Consider the following 24,408-nt stretch of genomic DNA (forward strand, 5'->3'; position numbering starts at 1 on the left):
CTGTGGTCCCGGAGAGTGTAGGCCCGGGCTCCGCCTAACGGAGTTTGTGTAGCAACCCGCCTTCCGGCCTGGGCGACTGCCATTGGTGGAGCGGGAGCACGTGGCCGCTGGCTGGGTGACGTCACCTTGTCCCTTATTTGGGAGTGAGGAAGTTGGCAACCCTATCCATGAATGAATGGCAGAGTAGACTTGATGGGCCAAATGGCCTAATTCTACTCCTGTTCCTTATGACCTCTTCGGCCAATGGTAGAGTTTTACTGCCACTTTGGCAGAATATGCAATGTGGCAGACAAAATGTGGAGGAAGGAACTACAGATGCTGGTTTACACCGAAGGTAGACACAAGATGCTGGAGTAATTCAGCAGGCCTGGCAGCATCTCTGGAGAGAAGGAATAGGTGGCGTTTCGGGTCGGAAGGGTCTGGGCCCAAAAGGTCATCGATTCCTTTTCTCCAGAGATGCTGCCTGACCCGCTGAGTTACTCCAGCATTTAGTGTCTATCTTCGGTCTAAACCAGCATCTGCAGTTCCATCCGACACAATGCAATACCCTTTCAATACTCGATTGTCTGGGACTATTATCTTCTGGCTCAGAACACAAGAGGTCGAGCAAATGAGCCACTGTCAAGCCATTTCTTGCCACTTTTGCAAGTGATGATACTTGTGATGTTACCCCCCTCACCCCACTTTAGGAACAGTTTTACTTTAGTTTAGAGATACAGAACGTAAACAGGCCCTTCGAGGCCACCGAGTCCGCGCCGACCAGCCAAAGGTGTCACACAATGCTGGAGTAACTCAGCGGGTCAGGCAGCATCTCAGGAGAGAAGGAATGGGTGACGTTTCGGGTCGAGACCCTCGATCCCCCACACACTAACGCTATCCTACACGAGGGACAATTTTTACATTGACGCCAAGCCAATTAACCTGCAAAACTGTACGTCTTTGGAGTGCGGGAGGAAACCGAAGATCTCGGAGAAAACCCACGGGGGAGAGAGTGCAAACTCCGTGCAGGCAGCTCCGCCGCTGCGCCGCCATGTTTTCACGGCGTTGCGATGTGAATAGCCTGGACTTGCATCGCCAAAGCATCAGGGCACGGTCAATAATACATGCCAATCTCACAGAAATGTTTGATCCCAGTGCTGCAGGAGTGTTTATGTGAGGCACACTTTCTGAAATGCTTGAAACAGCTGCAAGTCGGAGGGTCACAGCTGATCTCCCGGTGGCTGAGCACTTCAACTCCCCCTCCCACTCCCAGTCTGACCTTTCTGTCATGGGCCTCCTCCAGTGCCATAGTGAGGCCCACCGCAAATTGGAGGAACAGCACCTCATATTTCGCCTGGGCAGCTTGCAGCCCAGCGGTATGAACATCGACTTCTCCAACTTTAGATAGTTCCTCTGTCCCTCTCTTCCCCTCCTCCTTCCCAGTTCCCCCTCTATCTTCCTGTCTCCACCTATATCCTTCCTTTGTCCCGCCCCCCTGACATCAGTCTGAAGAAGGGTCTCGACCCGAAACGTCACCCATTCCTTCTCTCCCGAGATGCTGCCTGACCTGCTGAGTTACTCCAGCATTTTGTGAATAAATACCTTCGATTCGTACCAGCATCTGCAGTTATTTTCTTATACAGCTTTTCAGGAGTTAATTCTCCGCGCCGAGAAACGTCCTTTTAAATTTTTTTTTAGAACTCTTTGCTACTTGTCACTCTTGTGGCAGAAGCATCGACTGTGTGGTTGGTGAGATTAAAGCATTACTCCGGGAGCACTCAGATTTCAGTCAGCAAGACCCACCGGTCATGCAAAACAGTCTCTCCCACGTATCTGGCTCATTGTTTCACTTTGGGAAGCTGCCACATATTGAAATGTGCAAGAGCCAGCCTCTGCCCAATCCTCATTCTTTCAGTGGGAAACCAGAGAGCTGCAGCTGGATGAAATGTGTAGGAAGTGAACTGCAGATGCTGGTTTAAACCGAAGACAGACACAAAATGCTGGAGTATCTCGGCGGGACAGGCAGCGTCTCTGGAGAGAAGGAATAGGACGTGGCATCCCTGTGTGGTACCTCAGCTGCACGGAGACAGAGAGGAAAGCTCTTCAGCGGGTAGTCCATAGAGCTCAGAGGACCATCGGAACACAGCTACCAGCCTTGGAGGGCATCTACAACACACGATGCCTCAGAAGAGCCACCAGCATCCACAAAGATTCCCCACACCCCTGCAACAGTCTGTTCGAACTTCTACCATCGGGAAGACGATACAAGGCCTTCTACGCCCACACCTCCAGACTCAGGAACAGCTTCATCCCCAGGGCCATAGCTGCTATGAACCGGTCCTGCTGAGCCGGATGGTCACATTGCACAGTGAACCGGCACAGATCTACTTGCACTTTATTCTGTTTTAAAACTGTTCTAATTTGTTTAATTGGGTTGTTTAAATTAATACTGACTAGCTAATTCATTTATTGCATCGTATGGGAGGCGCATTCCCAATCTCGTTGTACCTCTGTACAATGACAATAAAGATATATTGTATTGTATTGTATTGTACCTTTTCTGGGTCGAGACCCTTCTTCAGACTCCGGGCACTTCAGTCCAAAGAAGGGTCTCGACCCGAAACGGCGCCCATTCCTTCTCTCCAGAGATGCTGCCTGTCCCGCTGAGTTACTCCAGCATTTTGTGTCTACCTTCGAGCTACGGCTGGAGTCCAGCTCTCCATTGCCCCCTGGTGTACAGGGAGAGGTGAGCCAGAGCACTTTTCCCCCAAGGACATGGATGAGCAACCCTGCTCATTTGGAAATCTATAACAAGATACATGCAATTTCCAGTGAAGAAACAAAGAAACAGCCTTCAACCCTTCAGGGTCTCGACCCGAAACGTCACCCATTCCTTCTCTCCAGAGACGCTGCCTGTCCCGCTGAGTTACTCCAGCATTTTGTGCCTCCCTTCGATTTAAACCAGCATCTGCAGTTCTTTCCTGCACACTTTACCTGTTGGCTCTTGTACATAAAATTCTTCATTGAAATCTCATCAACATGTTACTGATGACAGTTACAATTAAGGGTGTCAAATATTTTCTTTGTAGCAGGAAATATACATTTAGAATTGATCAGTTAGAAATGATAACTGGCAAACACAATTTTACCAGGTTTGCTGACATTTCTGTCTTCTTTTCTTTGAGGGAGGTGGTTATGTTTTAATGACTTTCCAACAAAGATGGCAAATCTATGCTAAATGTAGGTTGCAGATTCAAATGGAAAATTGCATTATCCATGTACTAAAACTCTCGATTGTTTGTTTGTTTGTTTGTTCCTGAACTACAGCCAAAACAGTACACAATAGCGTGACAATTCCAGGCCCACCTTACTCACCGTCGTCCCTTTGGTGCTAATGGAAGAAGTTTCATTCAAATCGGTGTTTTATTTTTAAAGTTATTCCCATTTTAAAGTTTAAATCTATCTCCTAGGGAGGGAGGGGGGCACGAGGGAGGGGGTAGGATAAGGGGGGTTGAGGGGGATGGAGTGGGGGGGAGGGGAAGGGGGGAGGGGAGGAGGGAGGGAGAGGGGAGGAGGGGGAGGGAGGGGGGAGGGGAGGGGGGTGTAGGGAATGGAGTGGGGGGGGGAACGGGGGAGGATAAGGGAAGGGGGAGGCGGGGTGGAGGGGAGGAGGGAGTAGGGAGAGGGGAGGGGGGGAGGGGAGGGGAGGGGGAGGGGAGGGGCAGGGGAGGAGAGTGTGCTGCACCAATGCAGGAGAGGCTTGAGCCAATGAGTTCACTTGGTCTAGTGAACACCAACGCTGTAAACACTATGAATTGAGTTTACTTCAGGCATATATATACTGGCATCTTGCATTGTTTTCCATTTGCGTGTGTATCTGACGCACAGAAACGCACCAGTATGCTTCAGTGCCCTGAAATCAAACCATTGAGAAATTGGTGGAGTTTCTATTTGTCTTATAAGAAGTATATATTTTCACCCAGCAATGCATTACCTTTAAACTCATAGTTTGTATTGAAACTGGGGCGGCACGGTGGCGCAGCGTTTGAGTTGCTGCCTTACAGCGCCAGAGACCCGGGTTCGATCGTGATCACGGGTGCCGTCTGTACAGAGTTTGTACGTGACCTGCGTGGATTTTTTTCTGGGTGATCTGGTTTCCTCCCACAGTCGAAAGACGTACATGTTTGTAGGTTAATTGGTTCTGGTAAAATTATAAATTGTCCCTGGTGTGTGTAGGATAACGTTTGTGTGCAGAGATCGCTGGTCGACGCGGACTCGGTAGGCCAAAGAGCTAGTTTCCTCGGTGTATCTCTAAACTAATGGAAACATATAAAATTCTTAAGGGATTGAACAGGCTAGATGCAGGAAAAATGTTCCCGATGTTGGGGGAGTCCAGAACCAGGGGTCACAGTTTAAGAATAAGGGGTAGGCCATTTAGGACTGAGATGAGGAAAAACTTTTTCACCCAGAGAGTTGTGTATGTGTGGAATTCTCTGCCACAGAAGGCAGTGGAGACCAATTCACTGGATATATTCAAGAGAGAGTTGGATATAGCTCTTGGGGCTAATGGAATCGAGGGATATGGGGGAGAAAGCAGGAACGGGGTACTGATTCTGGATGATGAGCCATGATCATATTGAATGGTGCTGCTGGCTGGAAGGGCCAAATGGCCTACTCCTGCACCTATTTTCTATGTTTCTAAGCTAAACGAAACCTCAGCCGACAATGTAATCTCAGGGGTCATGAAGTCACCACATGTTTGTCTCTCTGTCATCAGGTCTCTGTGTTTGTTGACTTAACAGCTCTATGTACTAGTAGGTCAACTGGCAACAAAGCAACATTGCTATCATCTGGACAGCTAACTTCTGTTTTGGAAATTAGGACAGGGAGCTCTGGAATGTGTCAGTGTTTTGGGAAATTTAGCTATGCAAAGCTGACTTTGAAGGGCAGGTTGAAGTGGTGTTCTCTCACAAGTCCAGAGGGTTGGAGGCTCTAGTCCAGTTTAGGGGCTCCCTCCTGTAAACATCATGGCTCAACGCACAGGAGCACCTTTTAGTCAGAGGGTGGTGAATCTGTGGAATTCTTTGCCACAGAAGGCCAAGTCAATGGATATTTTTTACGGCAGAGATACATAGATTCTTGATTAGTACGGGCGTCAGGGGAATGGGGAGAAGGCAGGAGAACACGGTTTGGAGGGAGAGATAGTTCAGCCATGTGTAGGGTTGCCAACTTTCTCACTCCCAAATAAGGGACAAAAGGTGACGTCACCGCCCCCGCGCCCCACGTGACCTCACCCAGCCAGCGGCCACGTGCTCCCGCTCCACCATTGGCAGCTGCCCGGGCCGGGAGGCGGGTTGCTGTGCAAGCTCCGTTAAACGGCGCCCGGGCATCTGGGCCTACACTGTGCCACAGGCCTACAGCGGCCCCCAGGCCCACAATGTCCGGGGCTATAATGTCCAGGCCTACAGTGTCCGGGCCTACAGTGTCCAGGCCTACAGTGTCCGGGCCTACAGCCCCCCCTCCCGGACCTAATACAGGACAAAGGCAGTCCCATGCGGGACAAACCAATTTAGCCCAATATACGGGATGTCCCGGCTAATACGGAACAGTTGGCAACCCTAGCCATGATTGAATGGCGGAGTAGACTTGACGGGCCGAATGGCCTAACTCTGCTCCTATCACTTATGAACTTAACTCAGATGAGAGGAAAGTTCTGTATTTTGGAAGGTTAAACCAGGGCAGCTAAGTTGATGATGGCTCAGTAGGCCGAAGAGCCTGTTTCTTTGCTGTACAGCTCCAAGACTCTATTTAAGTCCTAGCCAAGCTACATAGTATAATATTGGTGAATTAAACATATCATTACTTTATCAGTAAAGAATCTATTTAGATGAGATCAGAGGATCTTTGTCTTCATTACCATACATCACCACCTCAAGGGCAATTAGGGATGGGCAATTAATGTTTATTCAGCTTCTGTAGTCCATATCCCCTATACAAATTTTTAAAAAGCCATGACGGTAAAGGTAAATGGATACCAGATTATTTTACTGCTGGCAGCTCTCTAATGAAGTCAAAGTACACGGCTGTATCATTTACAGTGATATCTGAGGTTATGTGTAGGAAGGAACTGCAGATCCTGGTTTAAACCAAAGATAGACACAAAAAGCTGGAGTAACTCAGTGGGACAGGCAGCATCTCTGGAGAGAAGGAATGGGCGACGTTTCGGGTCGAGACCCTTTTTCAGTCTTCGGACCTATCTTCTTCAGAGGTTAGATTTAGATTTAGAGATACAGTGCAGAAACAGGCCCTTCGGCCTACCGGGTCCGCGCCGCCCAGCGATCCCCGCACACTAACACTATCCTACACCCACGAGGGACAATTTTTACATTTGCCCAGTCAATTAACCTACACACCTGTACGTCTTTGGAGTGTGGGAGAAAAGCGAAGATCTCGGAGAAAACCCACGCAGGTACCGGGGAGAATGTACAAACTCCGTACAGACGGCGCCCGTAGCCAGGATCGAACCTGAGTCTCCAGCGCTGCATTCGCTGTAAGGCAGAAACTCTACCGCTGCGCCACCGTGCCGCCCGTTGAGGAGATGCAAGTGAAAGGTTATGCACATTTATAGAAAGTTTTGCTTTATCGTCAATGGATGAACTAAATTACGTAGTCTGGCCGGCAGTGATAGAGGAGGAGGTAGTTGGATGGTCCAGGGGAGACTGGGCCAAAGGGTAGGGTGGCCACGTCATTGCCTCCCTGGTTCCCAACACCTCACTGCCGGGTCATTGCACGAACTCAACAACACACTTCAGTTCAAGTCCCCTCACGGTGGCGCAGCGGTAGAGTTGTCGCCACGCAGCGCCAGAGACCCGGGTTCGATTCTGACCACGGGTGCTGTCTGTACGGAGTTTGTACGTTCTCCCCGTGCCCCGAGTGGGTTTTCTCTGGGTGCTCCGGTTTCCTCCCATGCTCCTAAGACGTGCAGGTTTGTAGGCTAAATAGGGGAGGCACGGTGGCGCAGCGGTAGAGTTGCTGCCTTACAGCGCTTGCAGCACCAGAGACCTGGATTTGATCCTGACTACGGGTGCTGTCAGTATGGAGTTTGCACGTTCTCTCCGTGACTGCGTGGGTTTTTTCCGAGATCTTCGGTTTCCTCCCACACTCCAAAGACGCGCAGGTTTGTAGGTTAATTGGCTTGGCGTATGTGTAAAAATTGTCCCTAGTGTTAGTGTGCAGGGGTCGCTGGTTGGCGTGGGCCCAAGGGCCTGTTTCTGTGCTGTATCACTAAACTCAACTAAACTAATTGGATTCGGTAAAGATTGTAAATTGTCCCTCGTGTGTGTAGGGGATCGCTGGTCGGTGTGGTCTCGATGGGCCGAGGGGCCTGTTTCCGCGCTGTATCTCTAAACTAAACTAAAACTAAACACCTGGAACAGCGGATACAGTAGTTGAGGTCGGAGGAGGTGCAAGTGAACTCACCTGCCTCACCTGAAAGGACTGTCGGGGGGGGGGGTCCTTGGATGGAGTCGAGGGAGGATGTACAGGTGTTATATCTCCCCATTGAAGATGAAGATGCCACATTGACAGGACCAGAGATCAACATTGAACCCATGTTGTTGAAGTTATGAGGCGGTAGGTCTACCAGCCTGCACCACCATGCCACCCAATCCTATCTGCAGGTCTTTGAATGTGTTTACAATTTCTTGAGCAGCAACTACCAGGGAAAGTCTTCATATTCTTATTTACATATCGAATGGAATTCACACCCTCAGTCCATTGGTGTCACGGGTGACTCAACCAGAAACTGTGGGTTAATGACACACGCTTTCGGCAGTACCAGCAGACTGTTGAGTAATGAAACCTTCATTGACGTGCTCCACATAACGACCATATGAATTTTCATCCGAGAATATATATATACGACTAATTTTCCTGGTGGTCCATTAGCAAATTGGTGGAGATTTATGAGTCTCCGAAACAGGAAACGACTGAACTATCCTCACGACGCTATCAGCAGCTCGGGGAGACTCGAGGAAACTGTAATCACCAAAGGAGAAAAGGTCAAGGGAGATCTAATTAGGTTCTGAGCAGAAAATGTGAAAGGTATTTTCCCCACTGATCAGTAAATCAGCAAAGGCTGGGTGGGATGCCATAAATCTAGCTCACTTCTCAAAGCATTAAAGAGAAGGTTACTAGATATTTTCCTTTCACGCGAGCAGTTTTTGGAAGCTGGGTTGAATTAGCATCAGTGGCCATCACGAGGCAGGACATCACAACTTTTGGGAGAAGATGAAATAAACAGCTGATGAGGAAAATTTGTTCCCCCGGTCTCACTTCTGGTTTTTTTTTGTTTTAAGTTGTTATGATCTGGGACTCTTGGTTACAAAATATTCGGTTTTAGCGAGTAGGTAAAGAAGAGGAAAAAAAATCTGTTTTTAAAAGCAGCTGTGACCACATTGTGAGTTGAATCCTGGCTTCTTGTTGCCGTGACACATTGCAGCATTTGAGCAGAACACAACAAAGGTCCTTGCTGCCGAGTGTTAGCCTGTGACTGCCTCTCTCACGGTAGTTACAGAGAGGAATAGTTTTCTTTTAAAAATAGCCTCGCGCGTCAATGAAATATTGTGCATTGATACAAGAAAAAGGCAAGTTTAAACCTCCGATGAAAATCAATGAAAGTCTATAGCACCCTAGATCCATTTGTGGTTGCCATGGCAACGTTTAACATTAAAGTCACACGCAGCCCACATTCCTGTGAGTTGGCTTGAAAATCTCGCACCTTGATTGAGTGGTGCTTACAAAGCAAAATCAATAGCTGCTGGAATCCTGGGAGCATCTCTGGACATTCCCAACAGACACTACCGTACTACCAGATAGTACGCCTTCACTTTCCATCGCGGCCTCCATAGTATTCCGGGGTCTCTCTTCTCTTAGCCAAAAATAATTTAATCAATTATTTGCAATAACATTTGCAGTACGTAATTAGTCAAAGCAAAAGCCACCACCATAACGCAAGTCAAACAAATACACTAAATGAACTGGAGTAACTCAGCGGGACGGGCAGCATCTCTGGAGAGAAGGAATGGGTGACGTTTTGGGTCGAGGCCCTTCTTCAGACTCCGAAGTGTGAAGAAGGGTCTGTAGAAGGGTCTCGACCCGAAACGTCACCCATTCCTTCTCTCTCCGAAGATGCTGCCTGTCCCGTTGAGTTACTCCAGCATTTTGTGTCTACCTTCGATTTAAACCAGCATCTGCAGTTTTTTTTCTCCTGCAAACTAAATAAACTACTATACAACTATGTCACCATCCTTATTGAGGTTGATTTCCACCCCTCGCGATCCCGGAAATCCCCCAGGGTTCCCCTTGGACAGCGCGTAGCCCCTTTCCAAAAGCACATGGGCGCGGGCGTAACTCCGGAGAAGTGGCCGAGGCAGCCGGCTCGGGCGGACCCCATCGCGGGGTCCCATGATGTTTGGAGGGAGCTGCTGTCAGCACTCGGTTGCATGAATAAGAATTCCCCAGATTTACAACTCTCTGACTGAAAAAGTTTTTCCTCATCTCTGTTCTAAATGGCCTACCCCTTATTCTTAAACTGTGGCCCCTTGTTCTGGACCCCCCCAACATTGGGAACATGTTTCCTGCCTCTAACGTGTCCAACCCCTTAATAAGTCCTCTCTCTGTCTTTTGCAGACCGCCTCATTCCCATCAACGAGGTGCCCGGTTTCAACTGCAAGTTCGGGGGCACCGCCCAGCAGAGCTTCTGCGACTGGCACCACGATGAATCCGCAGGCTTCAGATGGGAGGTCAACCTGGGAAATGGAGAGCCTGCCGTCGCTGAGCCGGACGGAAATCACACTCTGGGTGAGAAATGCGGAAATTACCTTTTTGTTTGCACGCAGAAGACAATAGTCAATAGACAATAGGTGCAGGCCCTTCGAGCCAGCACCACCATTCAATGTGATCATGGCTGATCATTCTCAATCAGTACCCCGTTCCTGCCTTGTCCCCATACCCCCTGACTCCGCTATCCTTAAGAGCTCTATCTAGCTCTCTCTTGAATGCATTCAGAAAATTGACCCCCACTGCCTTCTGAGGCAGAGAATTCTCTCTGGCTGAAAAAGTTTTTCCTCATCTCCGTTCTAAATGGCCTACCCCTTATTCTTAAACTGTGGCCCCTGGTTCTGGACTCCCCCAACATTGGGAACATGTTTCCTGCCTCCAACATGTCCAACCCCTTAATAGTCTTATATGTTTCGATAAGATCCCCGCTCATCCTTCTAAATTCCAGTGTATACAAGCCTAGTCGCTCCAGTCTTTCAACATACGACAGTCCCGCCATTCCAGGAATTAACCTAGTAAACCTACGCTGCACGCCCTCAATAGCAAGAATATCCTTCCTCAAATTTGGAGACCAAAACTGCACACAGTACTCCAGGTGCGGTCTCACTAGGGCCCTGTACAATTGCAGAAGGACCTAGTGTGTGTAGGCTTGTGTTAATGTGCAGGGATCGCTGGTCGGTGTGGACACAAAAATGCTGGGGCAACTCAGCGGGACAGGCATCATCCCTGGAGAGAAGGGACGGGTGACGTTTCGGGTCGAGTCCCCGCGTGGCGTTGAAAATAACTTGTTACTGTACTGGAGGATACATGAGAGGGGGGAATCCCAGGGACGTCGCAACTCAATTTGTGACCGAAACTATACGTTGTCTGGAGGGAAGGAATGAGTGACGTTTTGGGTCGAGACCCTTCTTCAGTCTGTGTCTGTCCCCGGTTTTAAACCCGCATCTGCACTTCCTTCCTACAACTGTTTAGTTTGGTTTCTGGTGGGGCTGCCCTTCGCTATTAGAATTCTTATCCCCCTTTTAGGACTTCCCTTTCTCCTCCACTCCTACAACTCTTCAAATCCAATCAGATTGGTATTTGTGAATTTAATGGATCCACCTTTAAAAGCAGCAGGCATACCGGCAGAACATGACCTCCCGCCCCTCCTCACGTTCTCCTTTAAGATGCTCCTTAAAACCTACCTGTTTGATCAATCCATTGATCAGCACTCCGAATAGCTCCTTCCAGGGGGCGATGTCATTTGTTTTAGTTTCGTTTAGTTTAGTTTAATTTTCGAGATACGACGCGGACACATGCCCTTCGGCCCACTGAGCCCACACCGCCCAGCGATCCCCGCGCATTAGCACAAGCCTACACATACTAGGGACAATTTACACTTATACCAAGTATACAAACCCAAGCCAATTAACCAACAAACCTGCACGTCTTTGGAGCATGGGAGGAAACCGAAGATCTCGGAGAAAACCCATGCAGGTCACGGGGAGAACGTACAAACTCTGTACGGACAGCACCCGTAGTCGGGATGGAACCCGGGTCTCCGGCGCAGCATTCGCTGTAAGGCAGCAACTCTACCGCTGCGCCACCGTGACCGCCACAGAATTCTCTGCCGAAGAAGGCAGTGGGGGCCAGTTGACTGGATGTTTTCAAGAGAGAGTTAGATTTAGCTCTTAGGGCTAACGGAATCAAGGGATATGGGCAGAAAGCAGGAACGGGGTACTGATTTTGGATGATTTGCCATTCATATTGAATGGCGGTGCTGGCTCGAAGGGCCGAATGGCCTACTCCTGCACCTATTTTCTATGTTTCTAAGTTTCTAATTTTCATGACGTGCACAACCTCATAATCCTCTCTTTCACATTTTGTGACACCTGAATTGAGATGATTACAGGGTTTCAAACAGCTCGTTGCTGCTGGCAACTGGATGAAAAGAACTTTACTCCATTCTTTTCTTTTAAAAACCCGGTATTGAACTGAAAGGATCGTTATTGTGAGCGGTTGTCATGCATTCAGCTGGATTAGAAATTGTCTTGCTTCATGCAGGTGTCAGGCTAGATCTCTGCCCATAGAAACATAGACAATAGGTGCAGGAGGAGGCCATTCAGTCCTTCGAGCCAGCACCGCCATTCAATATGATCATGGCTGATCATCCAGAATCAGTACCCCATTCCTACTTTTCCCCCCATATCAATAGACAATAGACAATAGACAATAGGTGCAGGAGGAGGCCATTCGGCCCTTCAAGCCAGCACCACCATCCAATGTGATCATGGCTGATCATTCTCAATCAGTACCCCGTTCCTGCCTTCTCCCCATACCCCCTGACTCCGCTATCCTTACGAGCTCTATCTAGCTCTCTCTTGAATGCATTCAGAGAATTGGTCTCCACTGCCTTCTGAGGCAGAGAATTCCACAGATTCACAACTCTCTGACTGAAAAAGTTTCTCCTCATCTCTGTTCTAAATGGCCTACCCCTTATTCTTAAACTGCGGCCCCTTGTTCTGGACTCCCCCAACATTGGGAACATGTTTCCTGCCTCTAACGTGTCCAACCCCTTAATAATCTTATATGTTTATCTTATACGTATATCCCTTGATTCCGTTAGGCTTAAGAGCTAAATCTAACTCTCACTTGAAAACATCCAGTGAATCGTCCTCCACTGCCTTCTGTGGCAGAGAATTCCACAGATTCACAACTCTCTGGGTGAAAAAGTTTTTCCTCATCTCAGTCCTAAATGGCCTAACCCCTCATTCTTAAAATGTGATCCCGCCCGGTCCTGGACTCCCCCAACATCGGGAACATTTTTCTGACATCTCGCCTGTCCAATCCTTTAAGAATTTTCTAGAAGTTTCTATAAGATTCCCTCTCATCCTTCTAAATTCCAGTGAATGCGAGCCCGGTCGCCCCTATATCCCTTGAATCCTTGCTCCCTTGCTCCTACCAAACTCACCCGAATGCGGAAGCGGGGTAGGCCCGGTTCATGAGGGCGGTAAATACCCACTGTGAAGAGGGAGGGTCGGCCATTGCTCGGATGCCTCCCCGCTCCCCACCACGCCACTTCATCCCCCAGTGAACACGGTCCTTGTCAGGTCACCGGCCCAGAATAATTACAGGGGAGGAGGTTTTCCAGAGAGATCAGCTGCAACCAGTGGGAACGTAACTCAGCATTGGGAAAACCTTCGGGGGCGCGGGGAGTGAGGAAAACATTGGTGAGGAAAATAAACTTCAATAATAACTCGCCGATCCACCCTGTGGAATTGACTGGGGGAGGGGAGGAGGCTTGTGTAGGCAGGGATGGGCAGAGAGAGAGAAAGGAAAACTGCCGTCTGCTTGTAAAAATTAATTATTTTAATCATTAATAAATGTGGGATAGGGGCTTGTACTATTTTGAAGGAATATAAGGTCACACAGTTTCCATGTGTCCAGGTGCACAGTCGTTAGATCGTAAGGTCATAAATGATAGGAGCAGAATTAGGCCATTCGGCCCATCGAGTCTACTCCGCCATTCAATCATGGCTGATCTATCTCTCCCTCCTGACTCCATTCTCCTGCCTTCTCCCCATAACCCCCGACACCTGTACTAATCAAGAATCTATCTATCTCTGCCTTAAATATATCCACTGACTTGGCCTCCACCAAAGATACTAGAGGAACAAGATAGACCACTCGACCCTAAAAACCGTAGTACGTCATGACGCCATTTTAGTAGGCAGAAACTTGCAGAAACGTTTTAAAAGAAAAATAACAAAAATCTGTGAATTGATAGATGAGATATATTCTGCATTTTAATGGTATCATCACACATACTGTTCCCCCCAAAACACTGATTACACTGCGAGAGGCACAACGAACGGTGGGTTTTGCCTACTAAAATGGCTCCTTTGCGTACTACACCAGTGTAGGCGATTTCAACGGAGTGGTCCATCTTGTCCCTCTGGTTTCTTTGGCCACCACAGCCTTTTGTGGCAAAGAATGTCACAGATTCACCACCCTTCACCCCAGTCCTTTGGCTGTAAATGCGTCAGAGATTTGTGAATCTGTGGAATTCTCTGCCTCAGAAGGCAGTGGAGGCCAATTCTCTGAATGCATTCAAGAGAGAGCTAGATAGAGCTCTTAAGGATAGCGGAGTCAGGGGGTATGGGGAGAAGGCAGGAACGGGGTACTGATTAAGAATGATCAGCCATGATCACATTGAATGGTGGTGCTGGCTCGAAGGGCCGAATGGCCTCCTCCTGCACCTATTGTCTATTGTCTATAATGCTTATTATATAACTGAACAGTTTGCTGGGCAATTTTGAAGGACAGTTAAGAGTCAATCATATCCCTTGGTCTGGAGTCACATATAGACTAGACCAGTTAATGATGGGCTATTTCTTCCCTGTAGTAAGGTGTCACAGTGGCGCAGCGGTAGAGCCACTGCCTTACAGCGGCAGAGACCCGGGTTCGATCCCGACTACGGGTGCTGTCTGTATGGAGTTTGTACGCTCTCCCCGTGACCACGTGATTTTCAGTTTCCTCCCACACTCCAAAGACGCGCAGGTTTGTAGGTTAATTGGCTTGGTTAAAAATGTAAAATTGTCCCTAATGTGTGTCGGGTAGAGTTAATGTGTCAGGAAAAGTTTAACAGTAGAAAAGCAGCCAGGCAGAATGGACAAGATCTGCAAATTAGGAGCAGGATTAGGCCTTACAGCTCCCTGGAGCCTGCTACGCCAGTTAACAAGATCAGGGCTGTTCTGACTTTAGTGTCAACTCCACATTATTCCTGTTTACCTTCAGTAGCATTGCAGGCCTGGAGACCAAGTGCATACCTACTCCTGCCTCAGAAATGTTCACCGGCTCTGTTTCCACCACCCTTTGAGGAAGAGAGCTTCGAGGAAGAATCACCACTCTCTGAGAGAGAGAAAAAGCTTCGCCCCTGTTTCGAACAGGCAACCCTTAAATTTAAAAATAGTGACCTCCCGTTCCTGATTCCATGCCCGATTCAATCCAGTGCCGCTACCTCTTGGGAACTTCATCAGATACAAGTCTTGAGTCTTCCCTCAAGAGTCGACCCTCCAGCTCCAGGCTTTAATGAAGTAGACCTTCCCTGAAATGCTTCCAATGCTTTAGCAACCTTCCTGAAATAAGAAGACAAAAACTGTACGCAGTATTCCAGATGTGGTCTCACTGACGCACTACATAATGGAAGGATAACCTCCTTACCGTTATATTAAATCCTTCTAGAAATAAACAATCATATAGACAGGCAGACAGACAGACAGACAGACAGACAGACAGACAGACAGACAGACAGACAGACAGACAGACAGACAGACAGACAGACAGACAGACAGAGAGAGACAGACAGACAGACAGACAGACAGACAGACAGACAGACAGACAGACAGACAGACAGACAGACAGACAGACAGACAGACAGACAGACAGACAGACAGACAGACACCCCACCTCACCGGTCCCTCGTGTTCTTGGTGCCCCCCCCCCCCCACGCTAGGTTCCCCCTTTATTCTGTTAGCTTTCCTGATTGATTGCTGTATCTTACTACTCGCCTGTCACGAACCATGTGAGGGCATGCTCAGAACCCTCTGCATCTCGGATCTCACCATTTAGATAATATGTCTCATTTTATTTTTCTTGCCAAAATGGAGAATTCTGCAATTTCCCACATTATATCTTACCAGATATTTGCTCTCCCACTTAACCTGTCTATGTCCCTTCATGACTTACTTTCCTATCTTTCTATGCATATTAAACAGAAATAACAATGGTATCTTCAATGCCTTCTTCCAACTATATATATATATATATGCACACACACATATTTTATACACACACATATATTATATATACACACATATACACACACATATGCATATATATTATATGTACACACACACAAACACATATTATACACATATTTATATATATATATTATAATATACACACACACACATATTTATTATATATACGCACAAATATTAGAAAAAACACACACATATGCATATATATTACATGTACATACAAACATATATTATACACACGCATATATCTATATAATATACACACACGCACATATATTATATATGCACACAGATATACACACACATATATTATATATACACACAGATATTATACACACACACATATATTATATATACACACAGATATTATACACACACACATATATTATATATACACACAAATATTATACACACACACATATTATACATACACACACACATATATATTATATACACACACACACACGTATATATTATACACACATACACATATATATATATATACTGTATGTATGTAAGTTGTAAAAGTCGAGGTTTCTGCACAGATCTCTGTAACATGTCACCTCTTACCAAGTGGAGAAGGGCCTCTTTATGCCTCCTTTCCTCGTCCTTCTCTCCACACCAAGGATGTGGTAAATGTTTTGCATTCCTGGGACCAAAGCCTGGTTGTAAAGGTGGAGCAAAGGTAGAGGAAAGACACAGCAAATGCAAGTCAGGCCATGCAAATCATGCAGGGCTGAAGATACTTGCAGAGATAAACAGTGCCGAAGCCGAAGAGAGATTTATAAGTTCAAAAGAGCGTTGTAAAATCAATGCATTAGAGAAGCAGATATAGAGAGGTGAGTCTCGGAAAGTAGGATCTAATGAAAAAACAGCCAACAAGATCCTGATTAACAGTCATGATATTAGGTTGGGAGCGATGTTGAAATTTCCACTGAGATATTTTATTACTCCACAAAGCATTTTGAATTTATATCGCTGAGGATTTTTTTTTTCTGAGGCAAACAGTAGTCCTGGGCTGAGGGTGAAGAGTTAAACACAGAGAAGTGTTATGGAAGATTAGGAATCGTTCAGTACCTTCTACCAATGTCTTAAGAAGCGTGGGCTGGTGGGAGGATGATGGTCAAGTCAAGTCAAGTCAATTTATTTGTATAGCACATTTAAAAACAACCCACGTTGACCAAAGTGCTGCACATCTGACTAGGAAAAAAAAGAAACATACAGTGGCAGGCAGCCAAACACAACGGCGCGGCCATGGTGGGGTAATGCCTCCAGCGCCTTAAAGGTCGGCTGCATGAGGCGCCCCCGTGACACAAAGATGGCCGGGCCAGGAGAGGAGGGGAGAGTAGATGGATGTCCGTTCGCGGGAATTGCTCCAGTACATCGAGCGGGCGGGCCGACCGGACTTTGGACTTTGAATACTGGTGGCAATAATGGCGGCGCCCGTATGTGTAATATATCTTTAGTTTAGTTTAGAGATACAGTGTGGAAACAGGCCCTTCGGCCCACCGCCGACCAGCGATCCCTGCACATTAACACTATCCTACACCCACTAGGGACAATTTTTACATTTACCAAGCCAATTTAACCTACAAACCTGTACGTCTTTGGAGTGTGGGAGGAAACCGAAGATCTCGGAGAAAACCCACGCGGTCAAGGGGAGAACGTACAAACTCCGTACAGACAGCACCCATGGTCGGGATCGAACCTGGGACTCCGGCGCTGCATTCGCTGTAAGGCAGCAACTCTACCGCTGCTTCACCGTGACCGCCCTTGCAAAAAGAGTTTCACTGTGCAATTGCACATGTGACACAGAAAGCACCATTCGGCTATCGAACTATTAATTAATGATATACAGGAATAATTGTTAAGCCACAGCCTTTTTTTCGTATTCTATGCCACTGGGTGGCACGGTGGCGCAGCGGTAGAGTTGCTGCCTTACAGCGCCAGAGGCCCGGGTTCGATCCTGACTACAGGCGCTGTCTGTACGGGGTTTGTACGTTCTCCCCTTGACCTGCGTGGGTTTTCCCCGGGATCTCCGGTTTCCTCCCACACTCCAAAGATCTACAGGTTTGTAGGTTAATTGTCTTGGTATAAATGTAAAATTGCCCCTAGTGTGTGTAGGATAGTGATAATGTGCGGGGATCGCTGGTCGGCGTAGGCTCGGTGGACCGAAGGGTCTGTTTCCGCGCTGTATCTCTAAACTAAACTAAACTGAAGGATATTAGTGGACAAAAAGTAAAAACTGTATTAATCTACAACACTCCAGTAATTTCATGGTCTAAATAATTGGTGCAAGTAATTCCAATTTAACTGTTCAATTAACCGAATTTAAACTTCACAGTTGGATTTCTCTTGTAACTGAGGGAATTAAGTGTTTCGTTTTGTCCATGTAGGAAAAGACCATTTTATCTACACTGAAAAAATTGGAGAAAAGGAAGATCAAGTAGCCCGACTCTGGAGCCCTTCGTTACCACTTGCCAATTACAGCCTTTGCCTGGTGTTTTGGTACCAAATCCGCGGAACTCGTGGCAGCAGTTTCAACGTGATTCAGAGAAAGCTGACAGGTGGCTCCCCTACCAATGTCCTTTGGACCATGGATGGACCTCAAGGAAGCCACTGGCAAGAAGGAAGAGTGCTCCTCCCACGATCCTCGCAAGTCTATCAGGTAATTTGTTCTATAGACAATAGACAATAGACAATAGGTGCAGGAGTAGGCCATTCGGCCCTTCGAGCCAGCACCGGTCCATTCAATGTGATCATGGCTGATCATTCTCAATCAGTACCCCGTTCCTGCCTTCTCCCCATACCCCCTGACTCCGCTATCCTTAAGAGCTCTATCTAGCTCTCTCTTGAATGTATTCAGAGAATTGGCCTCCACTGCCCTCTGAGGCAGAGAATTCCACAGATTCACAACTCTCTGACTGAAAAAGTTTTTCCTCATCTCTGTTCTAAATGGCCTACCCCTTATTCTTAAACTGTGGCCCCTGGTTCTGGACTCCCCCAACATTGGGAACATGTTTCCTGCCTCTAACGTGTCCAACCCCTTAATAATCTTATACGTTTCGATAAGATCCCCTCTCATCCTTCTAAATTCCAGTGTATACAAGCCTAGTCGCCCCAGTCTTTCAACATATGACAGTCCCGCCATTCCGGGAATTAACCTAGTAAACCTACGCTGCACGCCCTCAATAGCAAGAATATCCTTCCTCAAATTTGGAGACCAAAACTGCACACAGTACTCCAGGTGCGGTCTCACTAGGGCCCTGTACAACTGCAGAAGGACCTCTTTGCTCCTATACTCAACTTCTTGTTATGAAGGCCAACATTCCATTGGCTTTCTTCACTGCCTGCTGTACCTGCATGCTTCCTTTCAGTGACTGATGCACTAAGACACCCAGATCTCGTTGTACGTCTCTCTGCAACACCGTCGATATATCTCTCATTTCCCTTTCCCCTGACTCTCGCTCGGAAGAAGGCCAGAGCAGACTATACCTGGCTGAGGTGACCCAGGTCCTTTGGAGTGCACGGAGGCACTCCCGAGGACCTTCTTCGACACGACACTGTGGTGCCATCGGCCATTTTCTATGGAGTGGTTTCTGCTGGAGCGGCAGCATCTCAACTGCTGACAGGAAGAGACTTGATAAACTGGTCAGGAAGGCCAGCTCTGTCCTGGGTTGCCCCCTCGACCCAGTGCAGGCGGTGGGAGAGAGGAGGATGATGGCAAAGATAACATCGCTGCTGGACAATGACTCCCACCCCATGCAGAACACTGTCACTGCACTGAGTAGCTCCTTCAGTGACAGACTCCTTCACCCCAAGTGCGTGAAGGAGAGATATCAGAGGTCCTTCCTTCCCGCTGCTGTGAGACTGCACAACCAGCACTGCTCCCAGCAGACCAGTAAATAAAGATAATTAACGTTATTTTATTTTTTAATGAATGCTTATTTATTTTTGCTATCCACTTTGCTGCTGTAACCCTGCAAATTTCCCCTTTGTAGGATGAATAAAGGATTATTATTATTATTATTATTATTATTATTATTATTATTACCCAAAATGTCACCTATTCCTTTTCTCAAGGGATGCTGCCTGACCCGCTGAGTTACTCCAGCTTTTTGTATCTATCTTCGACAGAAAAATAAACCATTAACTTCATCCTCCAATAAATAGACAATAATAGACAATAGGTGCAGGAGGAGGCCATTCGGCCCTTCGAGCCAGCACCGCCATTCAATGTGATCATGGCTGATCATTCTCAATCAGTACCCCGTTCCTGCCTTCTCCCCATACCCCCTGACTCCGCTATCCTTAAGAGCTCTATCTAGCTCTCTCTTGAATGCATTCAGAGAATTGGCCTCCACTGCCCTCTGAGGCAGAGAATTCCACAGATTCACAACTCTCTGACTGAAAAAGTTTCTCCTCATCTCTGTTCTAAATGGCCTAACCCTTATTCCTAAACTGTGGCCCCTTGTTCTGGACTCCCCCAACATTGGGAACATGTTTCCTGCCTCTAAAGTGTCCAACCCCTTAATAATCTTATATGTTTCGATAAGATCCCCTCTCATCCGTCTAAATTCCAGTGAAGTAGCTCGACTCTGGAGCCCTTCATTACCACTTGCGAATTACAGCCTTTGCCTGGCTTTCCAATAAAGCTCATCCACTTCTCTTGCAGCGTAGGTTTACCAGGTTAATTCCCGGAATTGCGGGACTATCATATGTTGAAAGACTGGAGCGACTAGGCTTGTATACACTGGAATTTAGAAGGATGAGAGGAGATCTTCGGTTTCCTCCCAAACTCCACAGAAGTGCAGGTTTGTAGGTAAACTGACTTGGTATAAGTGTAAATTGTCCCTAGTGTGTGTCGGATGGTGTTAATGTGCGGAGATCACTGGTCGGTGCGGACTCGGTGGGCCGAAGGGCATGTTTCTGCACTAAACTAAATGAAACTAAACACTGGGGACAATTTTACATTTATGTATACTGAGCCAAATAACGTACAAACCTCTATGTCTCTAAATAATAATAATAATAATAATAATAATAATAATAATAATAATAATAATAATAATAATAATAATAATAATAATAATAATAATAATAATAATAATAATAATAATAATAATATTAATAATAATAATAATAATAATAATAAATAATAATAATAATAATAATAATAATAATAATAATAATAATAATAATAATAATAATAATAATAATAATAATAATAATAATAATAATAATAATAATAATAATAATAATAATAATGTATTCCTTTATTTGTCCCACACCGGGGAAATTTACAGTGTTACAGCAGCAAAGTGGATAGCAAGAGATCATTCGTTATAAATAAAAAATACATAAATTGTCATCAGTTTCCGTGTGTTCTTAGCTGTTATTGTTGACTCGTCTGCTGGGAGCAGTGCTGGTTGTGCAGTCTCACAGCAGCGGGAAGGAAGGACCTCCTATATCTCTCCTTCACGCACTTGGGGTGAAGGAGTCTGTCACTGAAGGAGCTACTCAGTGCAGTGACAGTGTCCTGCAAGGGGTGGGAGTCGTTGTCCAGCAGCGATGTTAACTTTGCCATCATCTAAGCAAAACTAAACTAATAGAAAGGCGATCAGAGAAACGTCCAGTAATATACACTGGAATATGCAAAACATAGACTCTAAATGCTGGCATAACTCAGCGGGCCAGGCAGCATCTCTAGAGAAACGTTTCGAGATGGAACCCTTCTTCAGACTGCAATGTACCAGACTTCGGAATGTACAAGAGTGAGATGGGACATGATGACAAGTCAAAGGCAGAAGCGTATATATTGGGAGGGTTGATTTTTATTTTTTGATGGATGTTGACAACAGTGGCAGGGACAACATTTATTGTCCATCAGTAATTAGATTGCTGCACCACTACAGAATCAGCTGGAGTCAAGCAAAGAGCGGAAGAGATAGGCGTGACACTTTTCCTTTCCTGAAGACCGTAAATGAACTAGATGAGTTCCTGCAATGCCCTGGTGATTTTGTGGTCACCATTACCAAGTTAACTCCGAAGGCTGTGGAGTCCAAGTCAGTGGATATATTTAAGGCACGTTCTTTTAGGAAGGAGATGAGGAGAATTTTCTTTAGTCAGAGGGTGGTGAACCTGTGGAATTCTTTGCCACAGAAAGGCTGTGGAGTCCAAGTCAGTGGACATTTTTAAGGCAGAGATACTGCAGATGGATTCCTGATTAGTACGGGTGTCAGGGGAGAAGGCAGGAGAATGGGGTTAGGAGGGAGAGATAGATCAGCCATGATTGAATGGTGGAGTAGACTTGATGGGCCGAATGGCCTAGTTCTGCTCCTATCACTTATGAACTTATGAACTTAACTCTTTTTATTCCAGATTTTTATTTTACTTACATATAAATTCTGCAGCAAGGTACATACTTGCATTTCTGGATCAATAGATCATATTCAAGTCCAGTAACTTGGCTTCTACATCGTTAGAGTGCAGGTCTGAAGGCAAAACAAAGTCAAAGATTTAACTGGATTAGGAAGAAACTATTCTTTTGTATGGACTTGTGAAATAAATTGTGTAGGAAGGAACTGCAGATGCCGGTTTAAATCGAAGATAGACACAAAATGCCAGAGCAACTCAGCGGGGCAGGCAGCATCTCTGGAGAGAAGGAATGGGTGACGTTTTGGGTCGAGACCCTTCTTCAGACTCAAGAAGGGTCTCGATTCAAAACGTCACCCATTCCTTCTCTCCAGAGATGCTGCCTGACCCGCTGAGTTACCCCAGCATTTTGTGTCCGTGCGGAATAAATTGTCAGCTTGATAAGACATTCATAAATTTTAAATTAAAAAAAAAAAATTAAGTAAGAATTGAGGGTTACAGAAAGACGTATGGACAAAGGTGAAACCAAAGTGTTGTCATCCCACTGAAGTACAACCAGTTCGATTTGGGGTAACTTAAAGCTGAAATATTTTGCTGAATATTTGCATTCGATTCAGGATTCGCCATGAAAATGTACCAGAATCGTCTTCTTCTTCTTCTTCTTCTGTCGTATGTCTTTTAGACCTGCAGCTCCGTTGAGGCGAGCCAGGCCAACGTGTCATCGTCCAGGTCAATCAGACCTCATTCACCATTCGGTGGCCGGTACTTGGGGCAACTGGTGACCATGTGCTCCACTGTCTGTGTTGGGTCCCCACACTCGCAGAAGGCACTGCCTTGTCAACATGTGAAATGCCTTTTGAATGTGCCGATTTGGTTTTAGATGGAGCCGTCGGCTTTGTGCCTCCGGCATAAACTTAGCTCATGCCTCTGAACCCTTCTGTCTCTGTAGGTTGGCTTGGAGGTGATAGTGGGAAAAGGGAAGCATGGAGAGGTGGCTGTGCACGATGTGGAGGTCGTCAGCAACAGGAATGCAAAGGAATGCAGGGGTGAGTTCTCAGCAAAGTCTTTCGTCAGCTTTGTGGTGAAATCATACCACTGCCTGTCCAACTGCCCTGGTCTTACACTTGGCTACAAGTTCATTTGGGAAGCAAGCCACCATCAGTTTACCATTTACTAAATTATTTTTTGTCAACTTAGGGTTTGCAGAATTACCAGTAATGCTGTAATTCATTGATATGCCTGAACTTTCATTCAGAAGATGGGCTGTATGAATGAATTAATTAATTCATCAATTAATTAATCAATCAATTATTAATTAATCAATCAATTGATTAATTAATCAAATAATTAATTGATTGATTAATTAATTGATTAATTGATTAATAGGTTTATTAATTAATTAATAGGTTTATTGGCCAAGTATGTGCACATACAAGGAATGTGCCTTGGTGCTCCGCTCACAAATGACAACATAAACATACAGTTAACATACAGTTAACAGTTAACAAAAGTGCTTCGAAGAGATTGTGGCCAGGGTGAAAGGGGTCAGAGAGGTATCACCTTCATATCATGATGCTGCCATGGTGAATTGTTGGCCTACCACTTTCCAAAAGCTGTCCGCAGCACACAAGTCTTGTGGCCAGGGTCTGGTCGAGACTCGACTCATGCTCCACCCTCAGTTTACTCTAACCTTACTCGCTTTCTTATTGAGCGATGACAAGCAGATCATGAAACGGGGTTTTCATGTTGTCTGTAAAGCATGCAGCAAGAATTCAGATGATACGTAGACAATCATAGAGTCATAGAGTGAAACAGTGTGTAAACAGGCCCTTCGGCCCAACCTGCCCACACCAGGCAACATGTCCCAGCTACACTAGCCCCACTTGCCCGCGTTTGGTCCATATCCCTCCAAACCAGTCCTATCTATGTACCTGTCTAACTGTTTCTTAAATGTTGGGATAATCCCAGCCTCAACTACCTCCTCTGGCAGCTGGTTCCATACATTTACCACCCTTTGGGTGAAAAAGTTACCCCTCAGATTCCAAATAAATCTTTTCCCCTTCACCTTAAACCTATGTCCTCTGGTCTTCGATTCCCCTACTCTGGGCAAGAGACTGTGCATCTACCCGATCTATTCCTCTCATGATTTTATACACCTCTATAAGATCACCCCTCATCCTCCTGCGCTCCAAGGAATAGAGTCCCAGCCTACTCAACCTCTCCCCATAGCTCAGACCCTCTAGTCCTGGCAACATCCATGTCAATTTTCTTTGTACCCTTTCCAACTTGACAACATCCATATTCCAATCATATTCCAATTGATCTTTATTTGGTCAGCACAATCATATCAATACCTCTTTTATAATTGATGGGATATGGGTGTTGCTGTGAAGGCCACTTCCAATTGCCCAGT

The 24,408-nt window shown here is 46.3% G+C and overlaps 1 protein-coding gene across 1 annotated transcript in view; it reads left to right on the plus strand.

Annotated features, from left to right (window-relative positions):
• Window positions 1–24,408, plus strand: part of nrp1a (neuropilin 1a) — a 246,650-nt gene that overhangs the window by 215,655 nt on the left and 6,587 nt on the right. Inside the window, 3 exon segments of the mRNA XM_078425444.1 lie at window positions 9,670–9,840; window positions 18,017–18,288; window positions 22,945–23,041. Coding sequence (XP_078281570.1) covers window positions 9,670–9,840; window positions 18,017–18,288; window positions 22,945–23,041 — 540 coding nt within the window.

This window comes from Rhinoraja longicauda, chromosome 2 (assembly GCF_053455715.1).
Source record: "Rhinoraja longicauda isolate Sanriku21f chromosome 2, sRhiLon1.1, whole genome shotgun sequence".
NCBI classification, from domain to species: domain Eukaryota; kingdom Metazoa; phylum Chordata; class Chondrichthyes; order Rajiformes; family Arhynchobatidae; genus Rhinoraja; species Rhinoraja longicauda.